The following is a 26,924-nucleotide window of genomic DNA, read 5'->3' as shown; positions in this document are numbered from 1 at the left end:
CACTCGGGCCTGCATGGTTTCTGCCTTAATCTCCCTCCTCTTCTGCCTGGAACCTCCCTGGGCGCCAGCTCAGCTCAGTCTTCCTAAGCCGCCCAGGAGCCTGCCTCCTAGGAACCCCCAGAGCGCTTCATCAGTGCATTGCATAGCACTCAGAACTCTCTGCTTCGTGTTGTAGCTACTCTGTCCACACGGGTTAGTTATCTCTTCTAATAAAACAGGACACTCATCTAGGGGAAAAGATGAACAACATAGACTGAAGAGCAAGAACAGCATCGATCAGACTGTCAGACCTCAGAGGGAAGGTAGGGGAGGGTGGGGATAAGGGAGACAGATCAACCAAAGGACTTGTGTGCTTGCATATGAGCCTAACCAGTGATCATGGACAACAGGGGGGTGGGGGCATGCGTGTGGGGGGGTTGGGATGGGAATGGGGGGGGGTTGATGACAAATATAGGATACCTTAATCAATAAAGTAATTAAAAAACAAACAAATATATATATTTTTTTTTAATTTTTTTTTTAAATCCTACACCAATTTCCTCTGGGGAAATTACAAACTATTAAGTAATATTATATTTTTAAATATTAGAAGTAGTAGTATTAATAATAAAGTAATTTTAAGTATCTGTACTTAAATGTAGTTATGCTAAATATTTTGTGAAGTTATGCTCTTTTATGCTTATTGAACTTTCAGTTTGTAATCCCTCATTCTCTTAACTTTCCAAAATATAACATAATCTCCCTAAACTTCTATTACAGTAATATTACTTCCACTTTTCCTGAGTTTAACAAATGTGTGCTAACAGCACACATTAAAGGGTCGCGGCATTAGAAAGGTTAAGAACCACTGCTCTAGGTCCATCCATCGGCACCATATCCGCAAATGGGAATATTTCATTCTTTTTATGGCTGAGAAATATTCCATTGCAACACCATATTTACATAGTGGGTAATTTTGTTTATAAACCTTAAATTTAAAAAATAACAAACTATAACTGCAGTCAACGTTCACTTGTATGTGCATGAAGAGTTGGTGCAAGGCAGTTTGCTGAGACCTCATTAACCCTCACGACAAACCCTGAGGGAGGTGGTGCCTACCTGAGAGGAGTCGCTCCTTTAGTCGGGAATCGGCCATGGGTACAGCGATCACATAAGTACATGCTGATCGGCCATACTAGTCCATTTTTGAGCACTGAGAAGAGCTCTTGGTTATCTAAACATCATTATTAGGTTTGCTAGCTCTTGTGTAACGTTTTGAAATTTACACAGTACTTTCCATATGCTTTTTCAAAAGAGGGCTCCGTATCCCCACCAAGGAAAGTGGGCGTTTGTTCATACATTTCTCATCTTACAGATGAGACTGGTTTCAGAGAAATAAAACGTTGGTGAAGGTCCTTGCGGGTCCACCACTCCAGTGTGTCCTCGCCACTTGGGTCATGTTCCAAGAGAACAGCTTCTTGAGGGAACAGACAACAGTGTGGGCAAGTGACGGGGGATGAGGGGCTCAATCCCAAGGCAGAGAGAGCAGGACAGGCCTGGGGGACCGACCACAAGGGAGAGAACGAACGGCAACAAGGGTGAATTTTCCAGTGTTGGTTTTTCCTCGGCTTAGTCAAATATCTCACGCCAGCACATCAATATTTAACATTAGAACATAGTTTTGACCAAATAGCTGCTCCCCCACCACAAAAACAACAGGTAAAGTTCAAAGCTGGATAAAGAAACAGCGGAGGCAGGAACAAACCAGAAGCAGGAGACAGATCCTCTTCCATCTAGATACAGAGGTCCTCAAACTTTTTAAACAGGGGGCCAGTTCACTGTCCCTCAGACCGTTGGAGGGCTAACTCATTAGTCAACGGAGCCAAATATCAACAGTACAACGATTGAAATTTCTTTTGAGAGCCACATTTTTTAAACTTAAACTTCTTCTAACGCCACTTCTTCAAAATAGACTCGCCCAGGCCGTGGTATTTTGTGGAAGAGCCACACTCAAGGGGCCAAAGAGCCGCACGTGGCTCGCGAGCCACAGTTTGCCAACCACGGGCCTAGGTGATAGTGGACAGGGCCACCGGTTTCCCATTATGGCACGGCTGCTGGAAAGACCTGGGAGCTGTGTCGTGAGTGTCCTGGAGTCCCTGACGTGGCGGCAGTTTGCCGACCACGGCGCTAGACCGTTCAACGATGCAGCGCAGCCCAGGGAGAAACGGGTGCTCCAGGGCTCCCGCGCCCCAATCCCAAACACCGGACGGACCGTCACAGAGACGAGCCACACCCCCGTGTGGTCTAACGGAGCCCAGAATTAGAGAAGGTAAAGAGGGCTGCAAGTCCGTATACTGGAAACCACTGTTTGCACGCAGGCTATGAATTTACCCTTTTTATGTCAAGAAAATGTCCTTACAAGCTAAGACCTCTTAAATATACAACTGCAACATGCATTTCTCCGTGAATGAGACCGCCTCCCCGAGCGCAGCATTGGGACCATAGGTCTCTGTGGCCACTGAGACGCTGGAAAGGAAATGCTTCCTCACAAGGGCTGGGGATTCTGTTCATTTGTGCTGACTCCGGAGGCTGCAGGTTCTAATCCCAGCTACATACCTTACCAGGGGCGTAACCTTGACTTGACTTCGTGCCTCAGTTTCCTCATCTGTCAAAGGGGCTTTATAACAGCACCTATTTTACAGAATTGCTTTGAGGTTTATGTGAGATTATAAGTGCTTCTATATAGAAAGTTGCTTAGAACAGTGGTCGCCAACCGGTGGTCCGCGGACCTCTGGTGGTCCGCGAGGTCCAAAAGGTTGGCGACTGCTGGCTTACAACATTGCTTGGCACACAGTGAGACTCAATAACTATCACGTACTCTCTCTCCATACCCTCGCCCTGAGAAGGTAGGAATAAGGCACCATACGCCTTATTCTCGGGATACTTAGTCAAGACTAGACAACAGCGGGAAGGAATCAGGGAAGATCAGCGGGATGTTTAATAAAAGAAAAAGGAGCTGACAGCTTCAGTGGCAAAGACGTCTCACAGGAGGAGTGGTGGGCAGGGTGGCAGGGCCAGTGCCGTTCACGCCCTTCTGCCTTGGAAATGGCACTCCCTGGCACCAGCATCCGCCTAGGGACAGGCTAGCAGAGGGCTGTGGCCACGAAGCGATCCAGGGTGGGAAGATGCAGGCAACGCCTGGAGCCAGGCACGCAGAGCGGCTAGAAGTCCAAGCACAAGCAAGGAAATGGAGACTGAGTCCCAGGAGACTCAGATGCCAGAAGCTGGCATGAGGCAGAAGTGAGGAAAGAAGAAACTCAAATAATATTACACAAGGAGATGCAAGAAAATCATATGTGATCTAGAAATTATGACAACATACTTCCGAAAGGGCAAGGAAATAATTCTAAAAGCAGAATGACCTCACAACTGGGGAGGTTGTGAAAAGATAGACATGTAAAAGTCTGCATTTACCAAGTCAGAGCACAGACACCACGCTCTGACAAATGCTTAATATGCAAGTTTAGCTTAGAGTTTCAATTTCCTCTTCCTCTCTCTCTCTCTCTCTCTCTCTCTCTCTCTCTCTCTCTCTCTCTCTCTCTCCCAGTTGTCCCTCTCTCCCTGCACTGGATTCTGAAGGAAGTAGCCCGTTATTCTCTGCTCTCCCACGTGCTTGAAGGAAGCTGAGGCAGCACAGAGGGAGACGGCGGGATGCAGCTCCATCACAGACAGACCTGGGTCTCAACTCTGGCGCGGTGGCCACTAGTCGCTGTGGCCCGAGCAGGCCCTCCCGGGGCCTGTGCTGTCCCGTCCCGATACACCTGGGAGAACCTGCACAGCTTCCAGCACTGTCGCATATGTGCAAAGTCCTGGCATGGAACACAATTCCTCTTTATTCCTTATGTCAGCTCTGTGAAATACCAAATCTGAAATCAGTGTTAGCATAATTCCAAAAGGGCAAGGAAAGCACCCTTCATTTTCTGAAATTTTATCACAAAAGAAAAAAATAGGCTTAGAGGGTAAGACCAGCCTGGTTTCTCCTCTCACTCTGATGGAACCCTGAGCCGCACTGCCTTCAGGTGTATGGACACGCACTGTCATCCTGCCTCTGGGACCAGAAGGAAGCTGCCTTACCCGCCCTGGAAGTAAATGCCACAGCCAGCTGAAAGGGGAAAGTGCCCATGTTACCACGTTCACTGTTGTTGGTGAAGTTTTTGTAATGGAGCCATACAGCATTCACCCGGAGGTTCTGCGTGTTTACTTTGGCATCCCTTTTTTCGGGTTTTGTATTTGCACAGTGTCCTGAAATAAGTAGATGCAGCCCTGGGACTCCACCCTGGGCTCCCAGAGGCAAAAACCCATGACCTGATGACTGCACTGTGCACTGCCCTCAGGGCCCCTGGGGAAGAAGCCATCACCCAGGGCCATCTCCAAGGACAGGCAGGTAGAGTGATGGAATGTGGAGGCAGAAACCATATCGATGGACTATAGATGGATGGAGCGGTCCCTGAGCAGACAGGCAGGGGGGCTGTGCAGAAGTTCTCAGCCTCCCTGGACCACACTCCCCACTCCACGACCGCTCGTGGTCACCTGCTCTGCACCAGCTAACAGCGGAGCTCATGACGGCATCTAGACTGAAGAACCAGCAAGAGGCATCTGCTTTCAGTCCAGGATGAGGAGTCCAGACTCTTTTTAGGAAGCAAGAAGAAACCCCAGAAAGTTTGGGGGCAAGAGAAGGTATTTACGGCAGACCGAGCGAGGGGAGAGAATGAAGGCAGGAAGGCAGAGTGCCTCACTGCATTCTTTCCAGCTGTGGCGCTTTCCATCTGTCCGGCAGGAGCCCCGTCAACGTGCTCAGGAAAGGCAGCCCTGTGAGGAGACCAGGCTCCAGCGCGGGCAGGACGGGGACGCCTGCACTGCGACCGGAGGCGGCAGCACGTGCTACGGGGAGCTGTCCCTCCGTGGTTTTCTTTCTAAAAAGCCTTCAAGGTCTTGTCACTTGGGAAATGCTGCCAATTATCTGCCAACTATTTCGTTGCCGTCTCATGCTAAATTCTGTAAGGTTCTGCAGTAAAGAACCCAATTTAAATGTCTTCTTCCCGAATTTGGCCAAAATCCCCCCGATCCCTTTTATTGAGAAACAGCGTTCACTATCTCCTCCTGGCAACTGTGCAGAGTGTGGGCTGAGGTCATCCACGGATCAGCACATGGGCGCGACCTTGAAGGGATGAGTAATAAGCTGAAGGTCTGGGTGGTGGGAAGGGGGTGACCCAGGATCCCCCGGGGCCTTTCAGAGCCCTGGGAACAGTGCGGCTCCAGTCATGCCTCCAGTTAAGGCCACATCCCGCCCCGCCCCCCCCAAAAGGGTCCCAACACTTCTGCCAGTGTGAACGAATTCCGGGAGAAAAACAGGCATCCCAACAATTCAATTTAAGCAGTGCTTCCTTTTTGTTCATTAATAGCTAAGTAAACCTGGTCACCATCATCTATAAAATAGCTCTCTTTCAGATACCTAAAAACTTATTAAATCAACTCATACCCTTCTCCTTTATGAGTGAAGGGTAGGAGTTAATTTATTAAACAACTAGGTCTGATTATTCTTTTATCAAAAAAGACTTGCAAATCCTATAGGAATTTAATTCATTTACCTAGTTATCCAAGTTTAAATGTTTTTTCAAACATCGAATGAAATGATTCAGAGAACCTAAGAAAATACTGCAAAACCTTTACAGTATCTAAGAGTGACATTGGGGGTGGGGAGGAGGCAGGATCTCAAACCAGCATCTTCTTTAGGATGTCGATAGTGATAACTCGGCAGGGTGCTCTCCACACCACCAAGAACACAGTAAACCTCGGACGAAATCTCCACCACCATGAGGATGCCTCAGCGGAGGCCTGACTGGCATGTTCTGGAAGGATGCCCATTTCTATTCGCCAAGAGACCCTGGGGGGTTGTTTCTACAAGAGTCTGATCGTGCTGGAGTCTGTCTGTCCATCATTGCCTCCGTGAACTACAGCCATGCAGAAAAACTGCCTGGACGAACAAAAGCAGTAAACTGAGGCTGCTTGAGCTTTCCTTCGCCCCCGATGAAATACCAGCATTGTCGTCCTGACGGCGGGTCCCAGGTAGCCTAGGGCAGCGTGCTGCAAAGCTCCGCAAGCGTGAATTAGCTCAGGACACCCCGCAGGGCAGCTCCACCTCCCAGCGGAACGGCAGGGAGGGGCCCCAGCAACGGCGAACGGGCAACTGGAAGACACTGAGCCCAGCGCCATCTCAGAAGCCAGGACCAACCAATCCCTTTGGAAATTCAACCACAAACCTCAATGAAGTTCACATCTTCGGACTTAATAATTATGTGTCTAGTAGTTTATCCTAAGGAAATAACCCAATATTCAGAAGAGTTTTTTGCATAAAGTGTTCATCAAAGCATTATTTATAAGGGGAAAAGCTGTCAAAAACTCCAATATCCAACAATAAAAGCACAATTTTAAAATTCAAGTACATGTGCATAAAAGAATATCATAAAGCAATTTTAAATCATATTTAAAAGAAAATGCTCATCATGTAATGTTAAAAAGGGAATGATCCGGTTATAAAGTTGAATACATATTATGAGCACAGTCCTGTGAGAAAAATTTTGCACAGGAAATAATATTGAAAGGACGCAAGCCAAAATGTTAATGGAAATGGCAATATTCTGCATGGTTAATTCTTCTTCTTTTTTAGACTTTTATATGCTTTCCAAATTTTCTTACAATAAGCAGGTATGACTTATAAAGGGGGAAAATTTACATTTTTGTTACAAAATAGTATCTAAATGGTTAAGATCATTTCTAAATTACATGCAATGAGAAAATTTAAAACAACGTATAAATTTCTTTATGCAACATTTAGCCTAAGAAAATCATAATTGGGAAGTTGAATTTGAAATATGTATCCATGTGGGTATATCTACATTCACACAGGAAACAAGACATAAGAGGAGACTCGAACCACACGGGTGGGCCAGCGGTGGCATGGGGAGCGGGGCCTTGCCAGCTCCCACCACCCGCCATGGGAATGTCATGCACTGCAAAGAGGCACCGGGCTTGCCAGGCAAACACAGCTGCACCCAGGTCTCCCAGCCTTCCCTGCCAGCCAGGCGGCAGCCCCCAAGTCCTTATTAAAGAGGAATCTCGAACACCTTCCACAAACAAAACACAAATTGACATATTTTTCAAGGGAGGTCTGGTTAACTGTACAGTAACTTTTGTTTTGCCCTAAAACAAAAGCCAAGGAAAAAATGCCTTAACCCCTTCACCATTTAAGGTATCTAAAGCAAGGCTCCTTTCCATGAGCCTAGAGAATCAGCAAACTCAGTCTATCTTCAATTCCAAAAACTAAGACGCTAGCATCTTTAGTTGCCCTGGGATAAGAAAAGACTATACTCCACGAACATATGAAAAGCAAACCAAGTAAGAGGGTGGGCGCCAGCCTCCTACTGACCTCCATCGAAGACCACAGTTTTAGCTAGCCGCTTGGGCAGGGACAGAGGGGCAGCTCTTGCATCCTACCATCCTACACCTTCAGTAACTTTTACCGACTGTGGGCAAAGAAAGATGAGAAGAGCAGGCAACGAATAAAAATGATGAGCTGAGTCCACCGGGACCCACCTCCAGAGAAGGCCGGGTACTTACAACTCCCTTATGTTACTACTGGTTACTTCCCAGAGATATTGGGGAGCTAAACCATTGTCCCACAGGTGCTATCGGTACTGTATCCAGCTCTGAGAACTAACACTCAACACATCTTCCTTAAGAAGGGGTAGATCAGTTAATTCAATCATCCCTCTTACAGGAATGAGACACGTCAGTTCCTTTTCTCAAGAACTGACTCTCCCAACCCATCCCTCACCTCTAAACACCACTCTCTGTGCAGTGCTAGCTCTCAGTGCTTCCCAGACTTCCATGTGCACTGAGCACCTGGGGATCTTGTTAGGATGCAGGTCCTGAATTAGCAGGGCTGGGTGATGCAGAGACCAAGTCAATCCCAGACTCTGGGGGGTGAGACCCAGGCAGTGTGGCAAGGCTCCCCAGGTGACCCCTATGGGCAACTGAGGTCGCACACATGCTAGAAGATTTGGAAGGGCCACCAGCTCCATCTGACTCCTGGGTCCTCTGAGTGTGGCCCCTGCACCAGCAACACCAACACACTAACACTGGCATCAGAGCTGTTGGAAAGCCTGACAGAGGTAACACAGGTAGAGCATGCAGTAAGTTCTCTAAAATATTAGCCATAGTTATTATTTCGCTACTAGTCGTAGTATGATTACTATTCAGGTAGGCTGATGTACCCGAGGCGGCCAAATTCGTAAGGAAACAAGAGTTCTCGGTAAAATTATGAGTTAAAAGGAAGATAAGAAAATGTGAGCAGGGAAGTAGCCTCAAGAGGGTGGTTGAACTAACCTTGCAGTGAGGGTGCTTCCTCTATATATGAGTGTGTAGGGAGGTGACCACAGCCGGGGCAGTAATAGTCATAATGCCAGCTGCCATTCATGTGGGCCTTAAATAATGTGCCAGGTACTATCCTAACTACCGAGAGTTCTCCAGGCAGAACCTAGGGGTTTCCCTTACTCAGAGCCTATGGTCCCAAGGCCCCAGACTCAGGTGAGTATGGGATCCTGGCGGGGTGGAGGACTCCTTTCCCTCAGGGCAAAGGAGCTGCAGAGCCCCCCCACCCAAAGAGTGGTGAGGGACACGATGTCTAAGAATGAGCCACGACGGAAAAGTGCCAGGCTCAGAGGGGTGAAGAGACTGACCCAGGAGCCCACCTCTGGGCTAGGCTGCATTTTGCACCATGTGCCACTCTTCCTCAGGTTCTCTGTCCTGTCCTCTCCTCCTTCTCTTTTCTTGCTCCCTCTTCCTCCCAGAACTGCTTCTAGGAGCTTCTTTCCATGCATCTCCTAGATGCCTCTCCTCCCAGCTATCTCCTGGAAAATGGGGAGGAGAGTTTGAGGGGCGGTGTTTTTCATAGAGGTGTTTTGTGTTGCGGCCCTGCATGTCACCTCTGTCCAGGGGAGGGGCTGATATTCCATGAAGGAGCAGCTCATGTGACTGAGATAACTGAGGTGTAGCCATGAAGGGGAGACCGAGGGCATGGTTTTGAGCCTGCCATGCTGGACATCTGAAGATAGTTCCAGAGAGCTCAATTTTGTGCGCTCTTTGAAATCTACATTTAAATAGTTGTTTCGCTCATGTTTCACTGGGCCATGACCACGCTAGGCTATGACTTCCCAAGCCTCCAGGATCAAGGCCCCCATCTTACAGAGGCAGATGCTGAGAGATCTCGCTGCAAGGTTAGTTCAGCAGGGTTGCCACCCCACCACCATCTGCACACGAATAAATCTGAGGAAGATAACTAAGGATGGGGAGGAAGACGTTACTCATCGGCAATAACTTCATTCACTCGAAGAGTCTTCCCAGTTCTGTAAAGAAAACCAGGTCCCTATACATTCCTCTGCAACGGACAGATGTCCTTTAGAGAAATGTGACCTGCAAGGTAGCGTATGTGCTCTGTTACTCAACAAGAGCAGACGCGTAAAATGTCAAATGCTTTTTCTAAATTCCTATTTAGAGAGAAGGAAAATATGCTATTATTTTGTCAAAATCAGTCACCTTGGCAGCCTGAGCCCCTTGACTCTGTATGGCCTTTTAGGTCATCAAAGCAAATGTACATTCATTTTGTACAGTTGTTTGGTGTTGCACTGCCTATCAACGAAGAGTTGAAATAGCATTTTCATTTAAATGTGGAGAATTCTCACCTGTGAAAGCATTTGTGGCCTGAAAACCAGCTTCCTGCATACTGCTCCCCAGACAAGCTTGTGCTCCGACTATTGAGCTGTCCTGGCAAGAGGAAACCGCCTGGGCGAGGCCTCAGGTCACTTCCATCTTAGCTTGTCGGAGTCCATTGCTTTGCCCGGTCCAGCTTTGGGTAGCATCTGATGCCCACCTGCCCTGCTCCCAGAGAGCAGGCGGTACCTGGGACAGCACCCAGTCCAGCACGCGCACACTTGGGGCGCAGTCACGTCAGCCGTCCAGCCAGAGAGTGCAGGCCATGGTGAGCCCGGGAGGGGCGGAAGCTGTGTGGTTGAGACCTGCTCTCCCCCTCAGAGCCGGGGCCTCCTCTGCAGCTCGGCAGCCAGCATCCTCCACGGCTCAGGCTCAGACGCTCCAGGGGAGTTCGGTGTGGTCTGATCTGCTGCTCTCTGTGCTTTGCCTCTCTCCTCTTTCTGAAATTAAAAAGAAATAGGTCACTTTCCTGAGGATCTGTAAGAGCATTCAATTTACTAGACCCACCACAGGGGCCAAAACATACAAAGCCACCCAGCGTCGTGCTCAGAACCACAGGGAAGGCACGGGAGAGCCCTGGGGAGAGGCAGCTGCAGACCTTGTCCTGAGTGACATGAAAGGGCGGAGGGCAAGACACAAACAGGGCTCACTGCTCCAAGCCTCTCCAAGGACGGCCGCAGCGGCCACGCCAGCTTGCAATGTCCTTCCCGGGGTTATCATAGTGCACAGACACCCCGAAGAACCCGTTTTCCAAGCTCATTCCCGAGGTCTTAAACGTGGGATCTGAGGTCCATACCCACCGCTGTCTAGGAAGGACCAGGGTGGAGAAATTTTAAAAATGACTCTTAAGGGGGAAGCAAAGGCTCATATTAATTCTTTTAGAAGAGTGAGAAGGGCAAATTTAATCTACAAACTTTTCCATATATGTAACATAATAGTAACATTTTACGAAATACTTTCAGATAGTCCATGGTTGTTATATTGCACAAGAAGTAACATTAACAAGAATGTCAGAATCCTAAATATGAGTCTCCAGTATTAGGGGAAAAAATCTTTTTTTCCATTATCATCACTTCATCCTACTCGATTTATAACTAATTTTTAGAAAATGTAACCTTTTTTGTCATTTTCACCATCAAACTAAAAGAAAAATAATTTAAGAAAACAGCACATAACAGAAAGAAATCCTCTATGAAAGCCCTTTTATTGCTGTAAATATAAATATAAGGTAATAAAGTAAAACATCACTAATACAGACTGACTATAAGGAAGACTTTATGTTTTGATGAAGCACTTTAATTATATTAAGAAATTCAATTACCTTCACACACCTGCAGTAACAATCTCAGATAATAAGGTATAGCCCAGTAGGAATCCTTAAGTTTAATGAATAGGTAAATTTTTTATTTTAACTAAAAACCATTTATATAAATGGTGGTGTTGAAGACCTTGAAAATGTGGGAAAATGGTTTTTTTTCTCTAAATTTAAATATTCCATATAAAATGACCAACACATACAGTGTCAGCATCCCCAAGCCCTGCACCAACTTCTAAAGTAAACTAATCACATGCACCATAGTTGTCCACTTCAGGAAATGGCATTGCCAGATAGAAACAAAAGCTCACCTGACCTGAAACTTTAGTTTTCTTTGGCCTTTTCTATGATGCTTTCAATGCACAGAAATGCTAGACTTCATCTGTTCCCTTTCTCTGAACTCAGAGAAAGACTGAGAGTGGTGAGGTGTTTGTTGTTTTATTGGGGGGAGGGGTGTTTATATTATTTCGTTTCATTGAGAAAGGTACGACAGCTCACTTTTTAGGAAATCAAGCTATCCTATACAATATTGCCAATGGCTATGGAGAGATTGAGGCAGATGTGGGTAGCAATAGAAGAAACAACAAGCTTTTTTCTTTTACTGTCATTATCACACTCACCAATTCTTAAGTTTACTTCTAAAATAGAGGTAGTTCATCCCCAGGGCTCAGCCATGGTCTAGGCCAGGAGTTTTAGAGCATGATGTGTGCAATCCCCAACAAAGGATGGAGGGACACAATTGTAAGTCTCCTTACATCCAATTTTCAAGTTAAAATGAAACCATAGAGCTATCAGTGTTTTCTTCCTAACCGCTAGCAACACAGTAAGATACAGAAATATAGTACAAGGGTCTCCAGAACCTGGAGTCATCCTTCTATTCAGTGAGGGATCCAACCAACCCGAACAGGGCCGGAAACCCGGCCATGCTCAGGAACAAAGTGTCAGATGACCACAGTCTGGGCAACCGAGAATCAGCAGAAAAGGCAGAGAAGCTGACAAAGCATGCCTCATCCGCGTGTCCTTCCATCCTCTTGCCCATCCCATCGTCCACTCTCAGGTGGCTCCTGCTCCAGAACCGCCGCTCACTTTCTCATCTCAGCTCCAACAACCCTCCTCAGAGATGCCTCCTGGGTCGTCCGCAGGCTCAATGCGGAGCCAGTTACCAGCACTTGCCATAGTTGTGCCTGCATGTAGGGGTGATGACTGCTTAGCACCTATCCTCCCACTAGACTTCAAGCACCACGAGGACAAGGACAGTGACTGGATGACTCTCCATTTCCCCTCAGCACCGAGGACATGTCAGACACCTGACAGGCACTCGGGAAATACGCGTGTACTGGATGAATGGATGAGTGGATAAAGAGAGGGGTACATACAGAAGGGCTCAGCAAACGGCTACAAAACAACCCACCCCCACCCCCAGCCGTGAACTGACAAGCAGCATTTCCTGGGCTGAGAGGCTGCTCCGCAGCGCTGACTCCGGCCTCCGAACTGGCAAGCGCTTCTCCTACAGCCCATCTAGGTCAAGAGGAGACCGTGCTTATGAGCAGTGATTGCACTGCACTCACACTTCACAGAACGTCCTACCCAGGAAAGGGCCGGAGAGGTCATGGCTTGAAATTCTTTCCACCCTCAGGGAGAAAACTCTAGCCCCACAGGGGTTAAGTAACAGCCACAAAAGGTGGTGTGCAGGAGCGTCGGCACTAATCCCGCAATGTCTTGCCCCGACAACCACTGTTCTCCCCATGCTAGTGCTGAATCTCAGGTAGTTCCCTAAACCAAAGTACCCGTAAGCCTAATAATACCCACATCAAGAAAATCAAGCATAAAGAAGGAGGCAACTTACCCAGGACACAAGGTCACAGACTAATCCTGAGCCACAGCCACACGTTCAAAGGCCCCCCTCTACCCAAGCACGCTACCGGCATCCTGTCGCCACACACACACACACACACACACACACACACACACGCACACGCACACACTCATACACTCACACACAGGCGTTCTATTTATCCTGGGAAGATGGGCAGGACTAACCAGGAAATAATTAATTCAATATTGCACTTGAAAATGTCATTAAGCCCCTCCCATAACAGAGTAACAGTTACTAAGGAAATAGAGCACACCAAACGGAAAAACACCCCCACAGGAAGGGACATTTAAAAAAAAAACATGAACACCCACAAAACCCAACCAAATAAGTTGTGGGATATGTTTGCTTTACCACTTGTGCATAAAACTTTTATGAACCGCAGTGCTCCTAGGAATCACTGGGGAGTGAAAACTTAGCTGCATTGGACAGATCCGAGGTTTCGTGGAAGTGCACACTGGGAAAACAGACACATGCAATTCCGGAAACATTCGGGCCACACGCTGGGCACAGAGGCCAACACCCAACAGAGAAGTGAAACAACCCCTTTTCGAAATCCAGTCACATTCAAAAAATGTGTAGTGCATCAACAATAAAGACTGCCGTTTCATTTTTTTATTTCCTCTCACTGTGGACAGACTGCTTTGCGGGCTGCATGTCGGTTACCTAGGTGACAGCTAGACGGAGCAGCCTGAAGGGCTCCATGCACAGAGACCTGGGAGCGGAGGCCCCGTGCTTGTGTCTGCCGGACCCATCCCTGCTCTACCCACCAGACAAGGCCCAGGAGAAAGGAACACTGAGAGACAGATAGTCCTGACCTTGACAAATGGAGGCACTGTTTTTGTAAAATTCAGAACATGAAAATTAATGTATTAAGGCTTGTACTGCACTGCTTACCAAAAAAAAAAAAAATCTCAACTATGGGCTGGTTCATTTAAGTTCACCGTGGCAATGACCAGATGTGAGAATAAGTGGAAAAAGAAACCCAAGGATCTATTTCCGACCAGAGCTAGACTGTGTCATCCTGGGAGAAAGACATCACACTTTTCCACGAGTTTCTCTGCCTCATAAACAGGCGGTTTTAGACCTCAGCAAGTGCCAGTCAGTCAAGATGTCCTAACAGAAAAGCAGTAGGACCTTAGAAACCCCATGGCCTGCCTGCATGGCAGCAGCGGGGCAGAGCACGGGGCACGTCCCTCCCGGGTGCTGGGCCCACTTACAGGACTTGGGCAAGTCCTGCAGCCTGCCAGGCTCCCATCTCCTCATGTGCAAAGTGAGAAGGGGAACCAAAGGTCCCTTTGGACCTGAGCATGCCCCTGGGGCAGTGCCTCTGATCAAGGCAGACAGGACACATGTGCATGAAAAGGACACGGCAAACAAGCTCCGGAAATCTGCCCATAAACACAAGTCTGAGAACAAGTCAGAGAAATGGGCTGCCTGCAACTGGGGGAGGTTGAGCTGGGGTGCTACTGATTCTTCAGGAAGCTTTTAATTTCTGTGGTTCAGGCTATAAAGCAATTGTAGCTTTTAAAATGCCACAAACAGGGAAAAGTGGCAATTATATTAGGACATCCTTTAAAATGTCCCCTTGTCAAATAGGACACTTGATAAATCCTGAAGGATCTACACAGTCTGAGGCTCTACTCATACCAAGTTGGAGAACGTGTCCCCCCAAAATAATATAGTAGGATCACTGTCCCTAGTGCATCGTGAAGTCTATATCTGTCTCCTTATACTATCTAGGAGCAAAGGAAGCAACAAGGGACCGTGTGTCCCACCCTTTCATTTGAAGGAGAAGAAGAATGAGGCTCAGGGAGGAGAGAGAACCTGCTGAAGGTGACTGTAGTGAAGAAGGCAGAACTGGGACCAGATCCAGGTGTCAGTCTAGGCCCAAGCTCAAAGTTCTTCCATACATGCCAGTTGGCAAAGGAAGAAGCTGAGAAAGGGGTACAGTATACACCTGTACCAGCTGCCACTATTTCCACTTTCTCAAGTCCAAATTGGACCATGCCCACAACACCAACATGCCCAAAAGAAAAGGCAAGGAAGAGCCAGTGGCTTGGCACAGGGCCACACAGTCCTCGGGAGAATGTGCACTGCGGTGTGCCTGACCTCGTCTGAGCATTTCACGGTCACCTGAGGACGCCAGCTAAGCAGAGGGAGCTGCGTAAGAAATGGTTACCTCTCCCAGCCTGGTGGGACAGGCTGGCCACACCAGGAGTTGGGCCCTGAGGTGCTTTCCCCCACCTCAATTTTCTTAAGATAAAGGCAGCTTGCAATGGGCATGACAGGCAAAGAAAAAGGGTGTCATGCAGGGAGCTAACAAGGGTGAGCAGAGGGGAAGGGGACCTGTCATCTCGTTCTTTGGTGAGAGTAGAAGAGAATATGGATTGATGAGCTACTTATATGTATTTTACAACTCAATCTCCACTTTGCCCTCCTTGCAAATACACTCCAATGCCCTCATCACCCATCAATGCCTGCTCTGCCAATACCTGAGCTCACAGCTCCCTATGCCAAGTTACTCCCTGCCTCCGCTAATGGCAGGCTCCCATCAGATACCTGGGCCTTGACCAGGACTCTCTCCGCTCTCTGGCTGCATCTTCTCATTCAGTATTTCAACTATTTGTGGGGTCATTACTGCCGCCAGGCATTATTTTGGGTGCCGGGAGACAGCAGTGAGCAAAACAGACCACACTCCTGTGCCCATAGTGTCTATCTCATCTCTGTCTGTGGAGGTATTTCCCTAACAAAACCTTTTCTTGTTAATCCTTGTACCCTTGGCATTGATGATGGAGACCAGAATACAGCAGTTCCTCGGTGAATGCTCGTCATACTGCACCGAATCGTATCTGAGCTTAAGCTGGGTCACCTTGTCACTCTACTGCCTCTGTCCTGCATCAGATGCACAGAGCACCAAGGGCACAGCACACAAGGAGGTTGTTGGCCACAGCACTCAGACCCTGGAGGGCACTCCGGGTGGGAAGTGCCAGCTGGGCCTCTGGAGCACAGGGAGGGACGACCCCTCCACCATCTACGGAGATAAAACACGCTCCAATGAGAGCCTCACACACAAACAGGCCAGAGGACAGAGGCCAGGCTCTGACTCAGACCACCTTGGGTTTACCTCATTCCAGGCTGCCTGTGATTTGGGCAGTTACTTAACACCCCCACCGTGAGCCTCAGTTTCATCATCTGTAAAACGGAAGTAACAGGGCATCTACCTCATAGAATTATGATGTATTTAATGAGGAAACATAGACAAAAAATTAGTCTCTAATAAATGCTAAAGAAGTAATAGTGGCTATAATGATTACAGTTCACCTGAGTAAGTGACTAATAGATTATGTCTTTGAGAATATACCCACCCACCCTCTCTCAGTTCTTATCTCACCATGTCTAATCATCTCGTAGTTCCTCAGTTGATTTGTCTTGTTGATTTTTACGTTCTCAACAGATAAAAATCTAAGCTCAAAAGCATTCTACGTCAGTCAAATTAATAACAGAGAGAAACAGAGGAAAGGATACAAAATTTTAGAAAATGTGTGGGTGAGGTATCTGGTATGAAATGTGGTAGAAGAAAAAAAATTACAAAGAAGAAACTTTTAAAGGAAAAGAAGCCTCTTGATATTCAGGTGTGGTTTTTTTTTCATGTTTTCATATTGAAATATCAAATTTGCAAAACAACAATAGGTAGTAATAAGTGAATTTAACCAAGGTTCTATATCCTCTTGCCAGGGTCTCCCTCTCTTCCCTCCTCTTCCTTTTGGTTTGTTCTGTTTGTCAAGTGTTAACTTTTCAAACCCTTTACATACACTCCTCAAGCTTTCACAGGCCCCAAGAGTGACACTGCACCGAGGGGACACCTCCCAGCCCCAGGGCTCCTCTCCTCGGCAGGGGGGGTGGGACAGAGGCACCAGCACTCTGGAAACTAAAAAATGATCAACAGGAAAACAGCCGATGCTCCCTACAGAAATGAATGACCTGCATAAGTTCATCGCTCGCATTAGCACAGGCTTCCTAAATGCCGCTTGTTTGCAAAGCTCCAGGCCAGCTCCACATCTGTGCCTCTCACATCAAACACACAGGGAATGCCTCCATCGTCAGTAAGTAGTTTTGTCTTGTTTACTCATATTCATTTTCTGCAAAAGTATATTCCTTTAGGAAAAAGAGAACTCGCCACTTTATAGTATTTTACAACTCAATCTCCAGGTTGAGGTAGATAGTGGTGACCAGAAATACTCCAATAATATTTTTCTTAATTATTTCCACAGAAAAGTCTATGCTGTCTGGGACAGACACGGGAGGAGGGTGACATGCAGAGGGTGCCTGACAGGCATCTCACTAACACCTGCGGCCTGCAAAGCTCTGACCAGTGGCCAATAGAAACCACTGCTCAGTTTAATGTAGGTGCAACTGTGAGTCACACACACACACACACACACACACACACACACACACGGTTGTTTAGCAATTAGTGTCCTGGCGGAAAGACTCCTTATGCCCAAATACACCCATTACAACAAAACTTAGAAGCTCTGCTTACCTCTGAAAAGAGAAGGAAGTTCCCTTTGTCTGCAGATGCAGATACAGACAGACTCATCCCATATCCTCTAAGAACTTAAACTTCCACTCAACCACTGTGCTCGCAGCAGCATATCACACTGCGTCCTAAGAAGATCGCGGATTCTATGACTGCCTTAGAGAAGCCCCGGGTTCTTATCTGAGCTAAAGACATCATTTGAGACATACCCACCCGTGGAAACAGAACTCATTGAGCCCCGTTAGTAAGCAGTGGTGGAACAATTTAATAAGCATTGGTGGAACAATTTAATCCGATCACAAAAATCGAAGATGAACATTTCAGCAGATGTCTGAAAAAATGTAACGCAACGTGGTACTGTCTGCGGGTGGCCCCCGGAGCCGCTATCGCCAGCAGCAACCAGTCCGAGAGTGTGATAAACGAGCCCTCGGTGGTGCAGTTACACACAATAATGAAGGTTACATCTGCGAGAGGCCCCCGCACACCAAGCCGTTGGAGGGGCAGTGCCTGACTCCACATACATTAGGGAGACACTGATAGAGGTTCACGTCTTCCTGGAAGGCTGGCTGAGGCAGGGCCACGCCAGTGCATCTGTCCTGAAAAGCAGCTGTGGAAGGGGGCGGAGAATCAAGGGCAAGGCTGCCTGGTACTGACTAATGGGCCCACACAAACCCTGTCCCTGCGTGTGCTGGAGGCCTCCAGCCAAGCAGAAAGAGTTCATCGGACCAATTTCCGCTGCCTCGGTAACAAAGGCTATGCGTGTGCTCTCACGCAGAAAAGCCAACGAGTGTTACTCACGGGGGAAAAGCACTACAGACAGGTACTGCGTGTCCCGCCAGGCAGCCCAGACGGTGGTGGACACGTGCCTGCCTGTGAGACAGCGCTGGCCCCTCCGGAAGTCAGAGTGTTCATCGGAAGCAGCCTCCTGCGGTACCTGAAGCCACGTGTTTGTGAGTTTGCTGCGTTTGCTCAGCGTTAGAAGCACTTACCAGTGGCTACAGAAACCAAGCAGTGTCCTCCACCCAGCATCAGTGTCCTGGATGCTAAGTGAGTCTGACTACATGTCCGCCATCAGATCTGGACAGGAGGACACCTGGAATACCACCAAAGGAAACCACAGGGCTCTGGCAGCAAGAGGAGAGTTTAACCACCCAATGTGGACCCCGAGATCACAGTTCATGTTCCCGTCACTTGCCAAAGCTCACTACACAGCATCTGCCAGGCCTTTCATGATCTAAGTACGCCACAGACCTCATCAGCCTGGCAGGCAACTTTCTCTGCATTTAAAAGAGCATCTTCTTTCCGTTCTTCCTTTTCCCTCTCTAAGTCTAGTACTTATTTACTCCCTTCCCCTCCGGAGCCGACAAGTAGGAATTGCCTCATTCTAACCAGGTTCAGCAGTGGGCCCTCAGCAAGCTTCTTCAGACGGGTGGCCCTAGGAGGCCCGGAGGGAGGCCCAGGTGGTGGGCGGGCAGGGAAGGCAGGAGGAGGCTTTACCACAGTGAATGACCACTCCTCCCCACCCCGCACCCGCCCACAGTCTCGTGCATCAGTTCCCTCAGACAGCAAGAGCAGGAGAGCAAAACACTCTAAGTAAGTGTTCCCCAAATATCCCCAGAGGAAGCATGCAATCATCAAAACTAGATTTTGTCCATTTAAAAAATATATATATTTTTACTGATTTCAGAGAGGAAGGGAGAGGGAGAGAGAGATAAAAACATCAATGATGAGAGCAAATCATTGATTGGCTGCCTCCTGCATGCCCCACATTGGGGATCGAGCCCACAACCCAGCCATGTGCCCTGACCAAGAAATGAACCATGACCTCCAGGTTCATAGGTTGATGCTTAACCACTGAGCCAGGCTGGCTGGCCAGGCAATTTTGCCCATTTTCACCTGAAAATAAACATATTAACAAGTACATTTGAAATAGGAAAATACCCATATATAAATACACAAGACCAACGTCAAAGAGCAAGGAGCTGCCTGTATTTGGGCGGGCTGGTGGGAGAACATGACAGAGCAGCTCCCATTAGGTGACAAACTCCTGTAGCCAGGGACTCTGCCATCCCCTTGGTGCTGACACAGACGCTCAGTCCATGCAGAGCTGTGCTCAGAGGAGCCAGCATGGGTCTGGGATCAAACAGGGCTGGCAATTCTGCTGAGCAGTCCCACACCCTGCTCAGCCAGATTACACAACCTCTCTGAGCCTCGACCTCTTCATCTGTCAAATGAGGCATCAACATAACTGTAAGACAGTGGTGATAACTAAATGAGAAAATACATGAAGGAAATGTACACGGCAGCAGCATATTAACAGGCCCTCCATAAATGGAAAGGTAGTCATGAGGAGCAGGAAAGAAGGGCAGGGATGACATGGTTGCCAGACCCCTGGGAGACGTGAGGAAGATGTGGTCTATCAACCGTCTCTAAGAAAGGTGGGAGAAAGGGTAGGGGGAGGAAAGGAAAAATACAGCATCTCAATAGGACCCAGTGAACTCCACTCTGGCTGGCATGGAGGTGACAGTTCAATTCCCGATCAGGGCACATGCCCAGGTTTGGGCTCCATCCTCAGTGAGGGGCATGCAGGAAGCAGCCAATCATGATTCTCTCTCATCATTGATGTTTCTATCTCTCTCTCCCTTCCCTTCCTTTCTGAAATCAATAAAAATATATATTTTTTAAAGAGAGTTAAAATCTAAGGCCTTGTTAGATTAGAATTAAATATTTTCATCTTCAAATAATTACTTAAGTAGGTCAACATCAGCTGTGTTTCAGTTTTTCCTTACCAGAGGCCAGAACTTGCCCATCTAACGAGAGCATCCACCCTGCCCTGCTAAGTGAGCCCCTCTTTCACTTCTCTAGGCCCTTGTCCCCACAAAACACACAGAGACAGTCAATATTTACTGCACACCCACTAATTGTAGGGATTCCCCACATCAGAGAAGTCACTCCAATTGAAATAACTTCTCTCACTTCCTTTGAATAAAAACATGTTATTATATTCAATAAAACCATGCAAGAAATAATAGCTAAATATGACATTTAGATAACTTATACCAACACCTAAAAATGGCTTCCTGGAAGAAAGAAAATAATTGGCATTTTCCAGAATATTTTAAGAGCTCCATTTCTCTCCTCCTTCTCCACCCACCTCCTTCTACAGATGAGTCACAGCCACATTCACGGCTACACTGGCCCCTGGCCTAGAGATAAACTTGGGCTAAAGGGGTTTTATAGTGAAGACGAATGCTGACATTGAAATTTAAAAGCAGTCTAGCTACTCTACTACCATTCCCTTTCCCTTCTGGTTCCCATGGAAACAGACCTCAGATCGCCAAAAACAGGGTAAAGATAGCACCATGCCCAGTTTTCCTGCAATCTGTTTCCATGGGAACTGGGAGAGAAGGGAATGGAGGCTGGGTAGCTAGACTGACTGCAAGTCTGCATCCCCCTCAGCTGGAGACGCAGACAGTGCTGGCACGCTGGTCCAGTGGCCTGCAGACCGCTCTGGGCTCTTCAGGAACGACAAGTCCACTCTTGGGTGGAGTTGCCGAGAAAGGGAAGCTCACAGCAAGCCAGGCTGTGGGGCTAAAGCCAGCTGTGGACCGCCAGACACACACTCAGCAGGTGATCCGCCTTCGCAAACATCCCTTTACCAACCAGAGGAGATCCCTCCGAAACCAGGGTTCCCACACCAGGCTGGGCATCAGGGTGATCACAGACCTAGTGAGTCAACATATCGGGGGGCTGTGACCAGGATTCTGTACTTTTTAATCAGCTCCAAACGTGATTCTGATGCTTGGTCATTCTGGAGAACCAATGCCCTAGACCAGAGTTTCCCAAAGTTTACGGCTCGTGGATCCTGTGGGGACCCTAGTGAAGTGCAGATTCCAGTTCAGCCGGTCTGGAGCAGGGCCTGAGATTCTGCATTTCTAACCCAGCTCCCAGGGGATGCTGATGCTGTGGGTCCTTGAACCACATCTGAGGGGCGAGTATATAGACTCCAATGAACCTTTTCCACAGATCAAAGATGGATACAACCGTTCCCACAGTAGCAATTTACTCCCACCTTCAGCCATCAGTCCACACCCAGGCCAGACCTTTAAGTCAGACACCTCTGACAGTAGGGCCTGAATAATCATGCTTCGTATGACCCTCCCTCTACCTGTTTACTCTGCCTCCAGAGACCATCTGCATGGATAAGAAGGTAACAAAATAGTCAAAAATTATGTATGATCATCAGGGGAATGAAACATGATTGTCTCTGCCAAATCTGGTTTCTCTAAGAAAAGTAAAAGCAAATTCTGCATATTTGAGGATTATATGTGGAAAATGTGTGAAATATTTAGAATATTTATAATCATAGATGTGTTATCAAAAAGGAATGGAGCTGTCCACGTCATTTTTTAAAAATATATTTGTATTGATTTCTGAGAGGGAGAGAGAGATAGAAACATCAATGATGAGAGCGAATCATTGATCGGATACCTTCTGCACACCCCACACTGGGGGTTGAGCCTGCAACCCAGGCATATGCCTTGACCGGAAACCGAACTGTGACCTCCTGGTTCATTTTTTAAAGAGAGTTAAAATCTAAGGCCTTGTTAGATTAGAATTAAATATTTTCATGAGGAGCAGGAAAAAAGGGCAGGGATGACATGGTCGCCCCTCAACCACTGAGCCATGCCGGCTGGGCCATATGTCATTTTAAAAGAGATCAGAATTTTTAAAAACTCTACAATTATTATAAGGAAATTTCTCAGCTCGCCTTAAAATCTCTAGTCTAAAAGAAAATGTACAGAGTAAAAATGGAATCCACATTTCAGCTAAAAGTATGCAAAGTAATAAAAAAAAGTAATGTTTATTTCTATACTGAACCACAAAACAATTTTAAACTACATAAAATGCCAGTGTGTTATTCAAAGGCAAGTCACTGATTTTCTGCTTTAAGAAATCTCCATTTTGCTTATATATTAAAAAAAAAGGAAGGCATTTCTGTTTCTCATTAAATACATTTTGTACCTTCTTGGAAAAGAGTAACATATATTAATCTTTGAAAATTAAAATATGACCAAAGAATTCAACGTGAGAAATATCTAATTCGGAAAATGTAAAAGGGGGAGAGGGGGATCAATTCTTTGATTGGTCAGCACACAAGCAACAAAGCGAGTTCAGCATTTTGCCCAGTCCCGTCGCTGCAGGCAGCCAAAGAAACTTCATGGGTACAGTCTATGACACACATCTTCATTCCAATGAGGCAAAAATACATGTAATATTTATTTATACATGTATGTATAATGTCACACGCAAACTTTTTAAAAAATGAGCCAGTTTTGAGACTCAGTTGCTTTTTTAGGTTCCCAAAGCACATGAAGCCAAGAGTGGTAAAACTGCTGTGATGACAAAATGAAGTCAAAATAAGGGATTTCTGCATTTGCTTCAAAGACAACAAACATGCACACAAGTGACAGATTGAACTGCTGTAGTAAAGGATGCAAAGGGGTGTGAGCTATTAAGTGCTCCATTAAAAAAGATAAAAATAATCGGGAACAAATGCTGAGATGTGCTTACACCCAGCTCCACTGAAATCTGTTAGTGTGTGAGACCCTGGCTAGAGAACCCGTTGTGGGTATTTGTGTACGTCCATTTACTCTGTGTTTATATGAAGAAGCAGGGTCCTGGAGCAGGGTCCGCAAACTTCCTGCAAAAGGCCAGATGGTAAACGGCTCTTCAGGGTATGAACACCCTGTCCCTTCTCCTCGATTCTGTCGTTACAGCATGAAAACCACCACCAGGAGCAGCATATAAATGAATGAGAGTGATGTGTTCCAACAAAACTTTATACAAACCAGTGCTAACTAGGATATGGCCTATGAGCCATAACTTACCAACCACTGGACTAGACTATAAACAGCTTATTTGGGGTGGAATGTCTTATTGAACTTCCTCTCCACAGTTTCAGGAAAGAGAGCGGGGAAAGCTGCAGAATCTGTCTCATATCGATTCTTCAGCCATCCCTGAGGAAACTCTGGATTAGTAATACCTAAAATGTTCTAGTATTTTCCAGCAATATACCAGCTCTATAAGCTGCTACTAATTAACATACAATAATTGGTTGTTGTATGCTGTTTGTATTTTTCTTACATTTATCTGGTCTCCTTCACTGGATTCTAATACTCCCAAGGGGGACTTTTTTATTTGCATTTTCCCTCGGATTTTAGTTTAGTGTTCAGCAAAAGATGCTGCTGACAAACAAAATCCTCCCTTCCTTTAAAAAGGTGGGTAAAAATACGGCTAAACAGAAAAAAGAGCAAAACACCCCCATCTTTATACATACATACATATATGATTTCTGAGAGGAAGGGAGAGGGATAGAGAGATAGAAACATCAATGATGAGAGAGAATCATTGATTGGCTGCCTCCTGCATGCCCCACACAGGGATCCAGCCCACAACCCGGGCATGTGCCCCAACCTGGAATCAAACTGTGACCTCCTGGTTCATAGGTCAACGCTCAACCACTGAGCCATGCCAGCCGGGCCCCCATCTTTTATATTAACCCCAATGCAACTGTGGCAGGAGGACAATCTACAGGTCTGTCTACAAAGGCCAAGTGTGTGATGGACATGTTCACACTGGCTGAGCTTCCTCCAGCAAAAAGAATTACGGCCTGTAACACTTTCCTCTTTCTCCACCGACCCTTCATCTCACCTGGTCAGAAAGTCATCACACTAACCAGCAGGGTGAGCAGAAAAGAGAACAGACATATCCTACGGTGGACAGAGAGCTCAGAGATAAGAACTTGAGATGGTAAGCACTGTAAACAGGCAAACAAAATGTGTGTTGGGTAAGCTCCTGGTGACCATGCAATGTGACTCCACCCAATCATTATGCACCCAACAGCTTTATCTGCCATCCTGAGCCTGCTCATGCCATGTTCCCAGGGTAACAGAGACTCATTACCTGCTCAGCAATGCTGTTTACTCACCTGCATGGGCCACTGGCAAGAAGGTGAGGTGGGCCTGTTTTTGAAGGCGTTCAGAGGGATTAAAGGACAGGAGAGCCTGGCTCCTGGTCCTTGCCTTTGAAATTGGAGAAATTTCGAACAAGAGAGTAAATCTCATCTTCTCAGCCCATGATGGGGCAAGCCCACCCTTCTGGCCCATCCACACCCACAGGAGAGATCCTGCCTGTGTTTTCCTATGGACCAAGGGGATAGTACTTCCCCATCCAAGGGGACAAGAAGAAATGGGAGCTTCCCCAGTAGGTGGTACTGACAAGCCCCTGGCACAAGTAAAAACTCATTAGTGTTTCCAATCCAATGTGTAAACTTGTTAGAGCCTGGAAACAATGCTCACTGGGGTAGCAGGTTTGCCCTGGAGATCAGAGCACTTAGGAAATCATATTACCCCCTCCACCCTACCCCACCCCCAGCTTTCACAAATCAGAGTAATTCAGGTAAAAAGAAAGAGGAGTTTGTTAAGGATGGTACATGGCTACCTACATCTTTCACACACCACCAGCAGCATGATCGGCAGGACTAAGGGCATCTTAGACCCTCTAGCCAGCCCCGAACCTGGACTTTAATGCTCCTCCCGAGCCCCACCTGTGCCGTGGCACACCTGGCTTCCTGCCACATTAGCTGTCTCAGTGCCTCTCTGCTTCCTGAGCAGGGGGCACACTGGGCAGGGCTGTCGTCCTGCTGTGCTCAGGAGAGGCTCTAACCCTTTCTAGTCCTGCCTCCCTGGGGACGAGCTCCTGCTGTCCACCCCCAGACGCCACCCGAGTCACAGAACCTCAAGCTGTCAAATATTTCATCTTAAAGAAGAACCGGGGTCATTTTTCAATTCTGATGGGAATTTAAAAGTAATCATTGAAGTGGATATATATGTCTTTATAATTCATTATTGATTCACATCTATTATGAGACTGGTCTCTTTGCCCCAGTCAAGTAGCCTTGCCCCTTTCTCCTTTATAGAGAAGAAAGACTGGAGTCAGAAAGGCGAACGGCTTTGCTGAAGGCTGCGAGGTTAGACTGCAACACAATCCGGCTTACAAGAGCTCTTCCCACAAGAGCCTCTTTGGACTCCACCAACTTGGCTTCCCCACAGGAGCAGGGCCCGAGCCACAGCACCCCCGTGTCCTCCCCACCACAAAAGATTGCGTGCCCGTTCCCCTGCCTGCGGGGCCTCCGGCCCTAAGGAGGAGCTCCATGGGATCACGGCTACCAGAAGCTGTGTAGCCGGACCAGCACCGATGACAGCAAACAACAAACCAGAATCACAACGAAACAGTTTGCCAAACAGTTTGTTCTCCTCCTCTCCCAACGAAAGGAGTTCAGAAAGGGTGAAAACATAAAGAGGGCAAAAAGAACCATGAAAGCAACTCCTAGCACTTTGCTGGATGAACTAATTCGGGTCTAAAGGGGCAGGTGAGAGGGGGCTGATGCTTGGCTGGTTCGGAGCAAGGCCAGCTCAGTCCACTGAAGCCTGGCTCCTGCCACCCTCCCCGTGACCTTGGACAGCCAATCCAACTTCTCAAGTTTCCTCACAGGGAAAGGGAGAGATGGAGCTAGAAGCCCTTCAGGTTCCTTTCCACCCCAAAATGTAAGAAACGAGAATTGGTGACTAGCACAAATTAAGCTGCTTATCAGTAGTTTCTACAAACAGGCCCTGGGCGAGCAGCACCTTCTAAAATGTAAGGTATTCCTAAACAACCTGGTCCCAAAACACCTACGAGGAAGTGCCTAGAGAAATAATGTAAATGAAGCGACTCAGGTACGTGCCATGGAAGCACCTAGAAAACCACTTGGCACACAGTAAGCTGCATCTTCCCGGACAGATGGACAACAGATGGATACACTCAGAGTGGCTTTATGAGGAACAACTGCTTTACATCTATGTTTTTAACATTTGTTCCATTTATAGACTGGACTATTGGTAACCGCAGTTCCTTAACCAGAGAGTAGCCACAACTAAAGGTTGTCCAGGCCGGGGCAGCACACCTCACATGGCCACACAGCTGAACGCATCCTTCCCAGCCTGCCGCAGCGCCTGCCCTCAAGGCCCTCGCTCCTTCCAGGTCCCCTCCTGTGTGTCTGTTTTTCTTCCTCCTCGGCTCATCCCCTAAGTGTTGCTGTCTCCAACGTCCCATTATCAGGCTTCTCATCTTTTCCTGCTAGAGACTCACCTTCACAACCAGCTATGTGTTAACTTTTCCTGAGCTCCAAATCCATTTCCTGGACAGTCCCTCTTGCATATACTGAAATATACCCAATGTTAAGATGTCAAAAAACAAACTGTTCCTCCCAAACCTGTTCCTTTACCCTTTACACACCCAGACTCAAATGAGAAGATGCAGTCATCCCAGACCCTCCATGTTCC

General features: G+C 47.3%; 1 protein-coding gene across 6 annotated transcripts in view; it reads right to left on the bottom strand.

Annotated features, from left to right (window-relative positions):
- Positions 1 to 26,924, bottom strand: part of LDLRAD4 (low density lipoprotein receptor class A domain containing 4) — a 329,265-nt gene that overhangs the window by 190,727 nt on the left and 111,614 nt on the right. For 5 of the 6 annotated variants that reach the window (XM_079783402.1, XM_079783404.1, XM_079783406.1 and 2 more), the window contains exon 3: positions 9,780 to 10,247. In XM_079783402.1, coding sequence (XP_079639528.1) covers positions 9,780 to 9,819 — 40 coding nt within the window. In that variant the 5' untranslated portion in view covers positions 9,820 to 10,247. Of the gene's footprint in view, positions 1 to 9,779; positions 10,248 to 12,968; positions 12,986 to 26,924 lie in introns of those variants that run through there. The other variant, XM_079783405.1, reaches the window with a different exon arrangement.

The sequence above is a fragment of the Cnephaeus nilssonii genome (assembly GCF_951640355.1).
Source record: "Cnephaeus nilssonii genome assembly, chromosome: 11".
NCBI classification, from domain to species: domain Eukaryota; kingdom Metazoa; phylum Chordata; class Mammalia; order Chiroptera; family Vespertilionidae; genus Cnephaeus; species Cnephaeus nilssonii.
The sequence above is the reverse complement of the archived record's forward strand: the minus strand, read 5'-3'. Positions and strand labels throughout refer to the sequence as shown.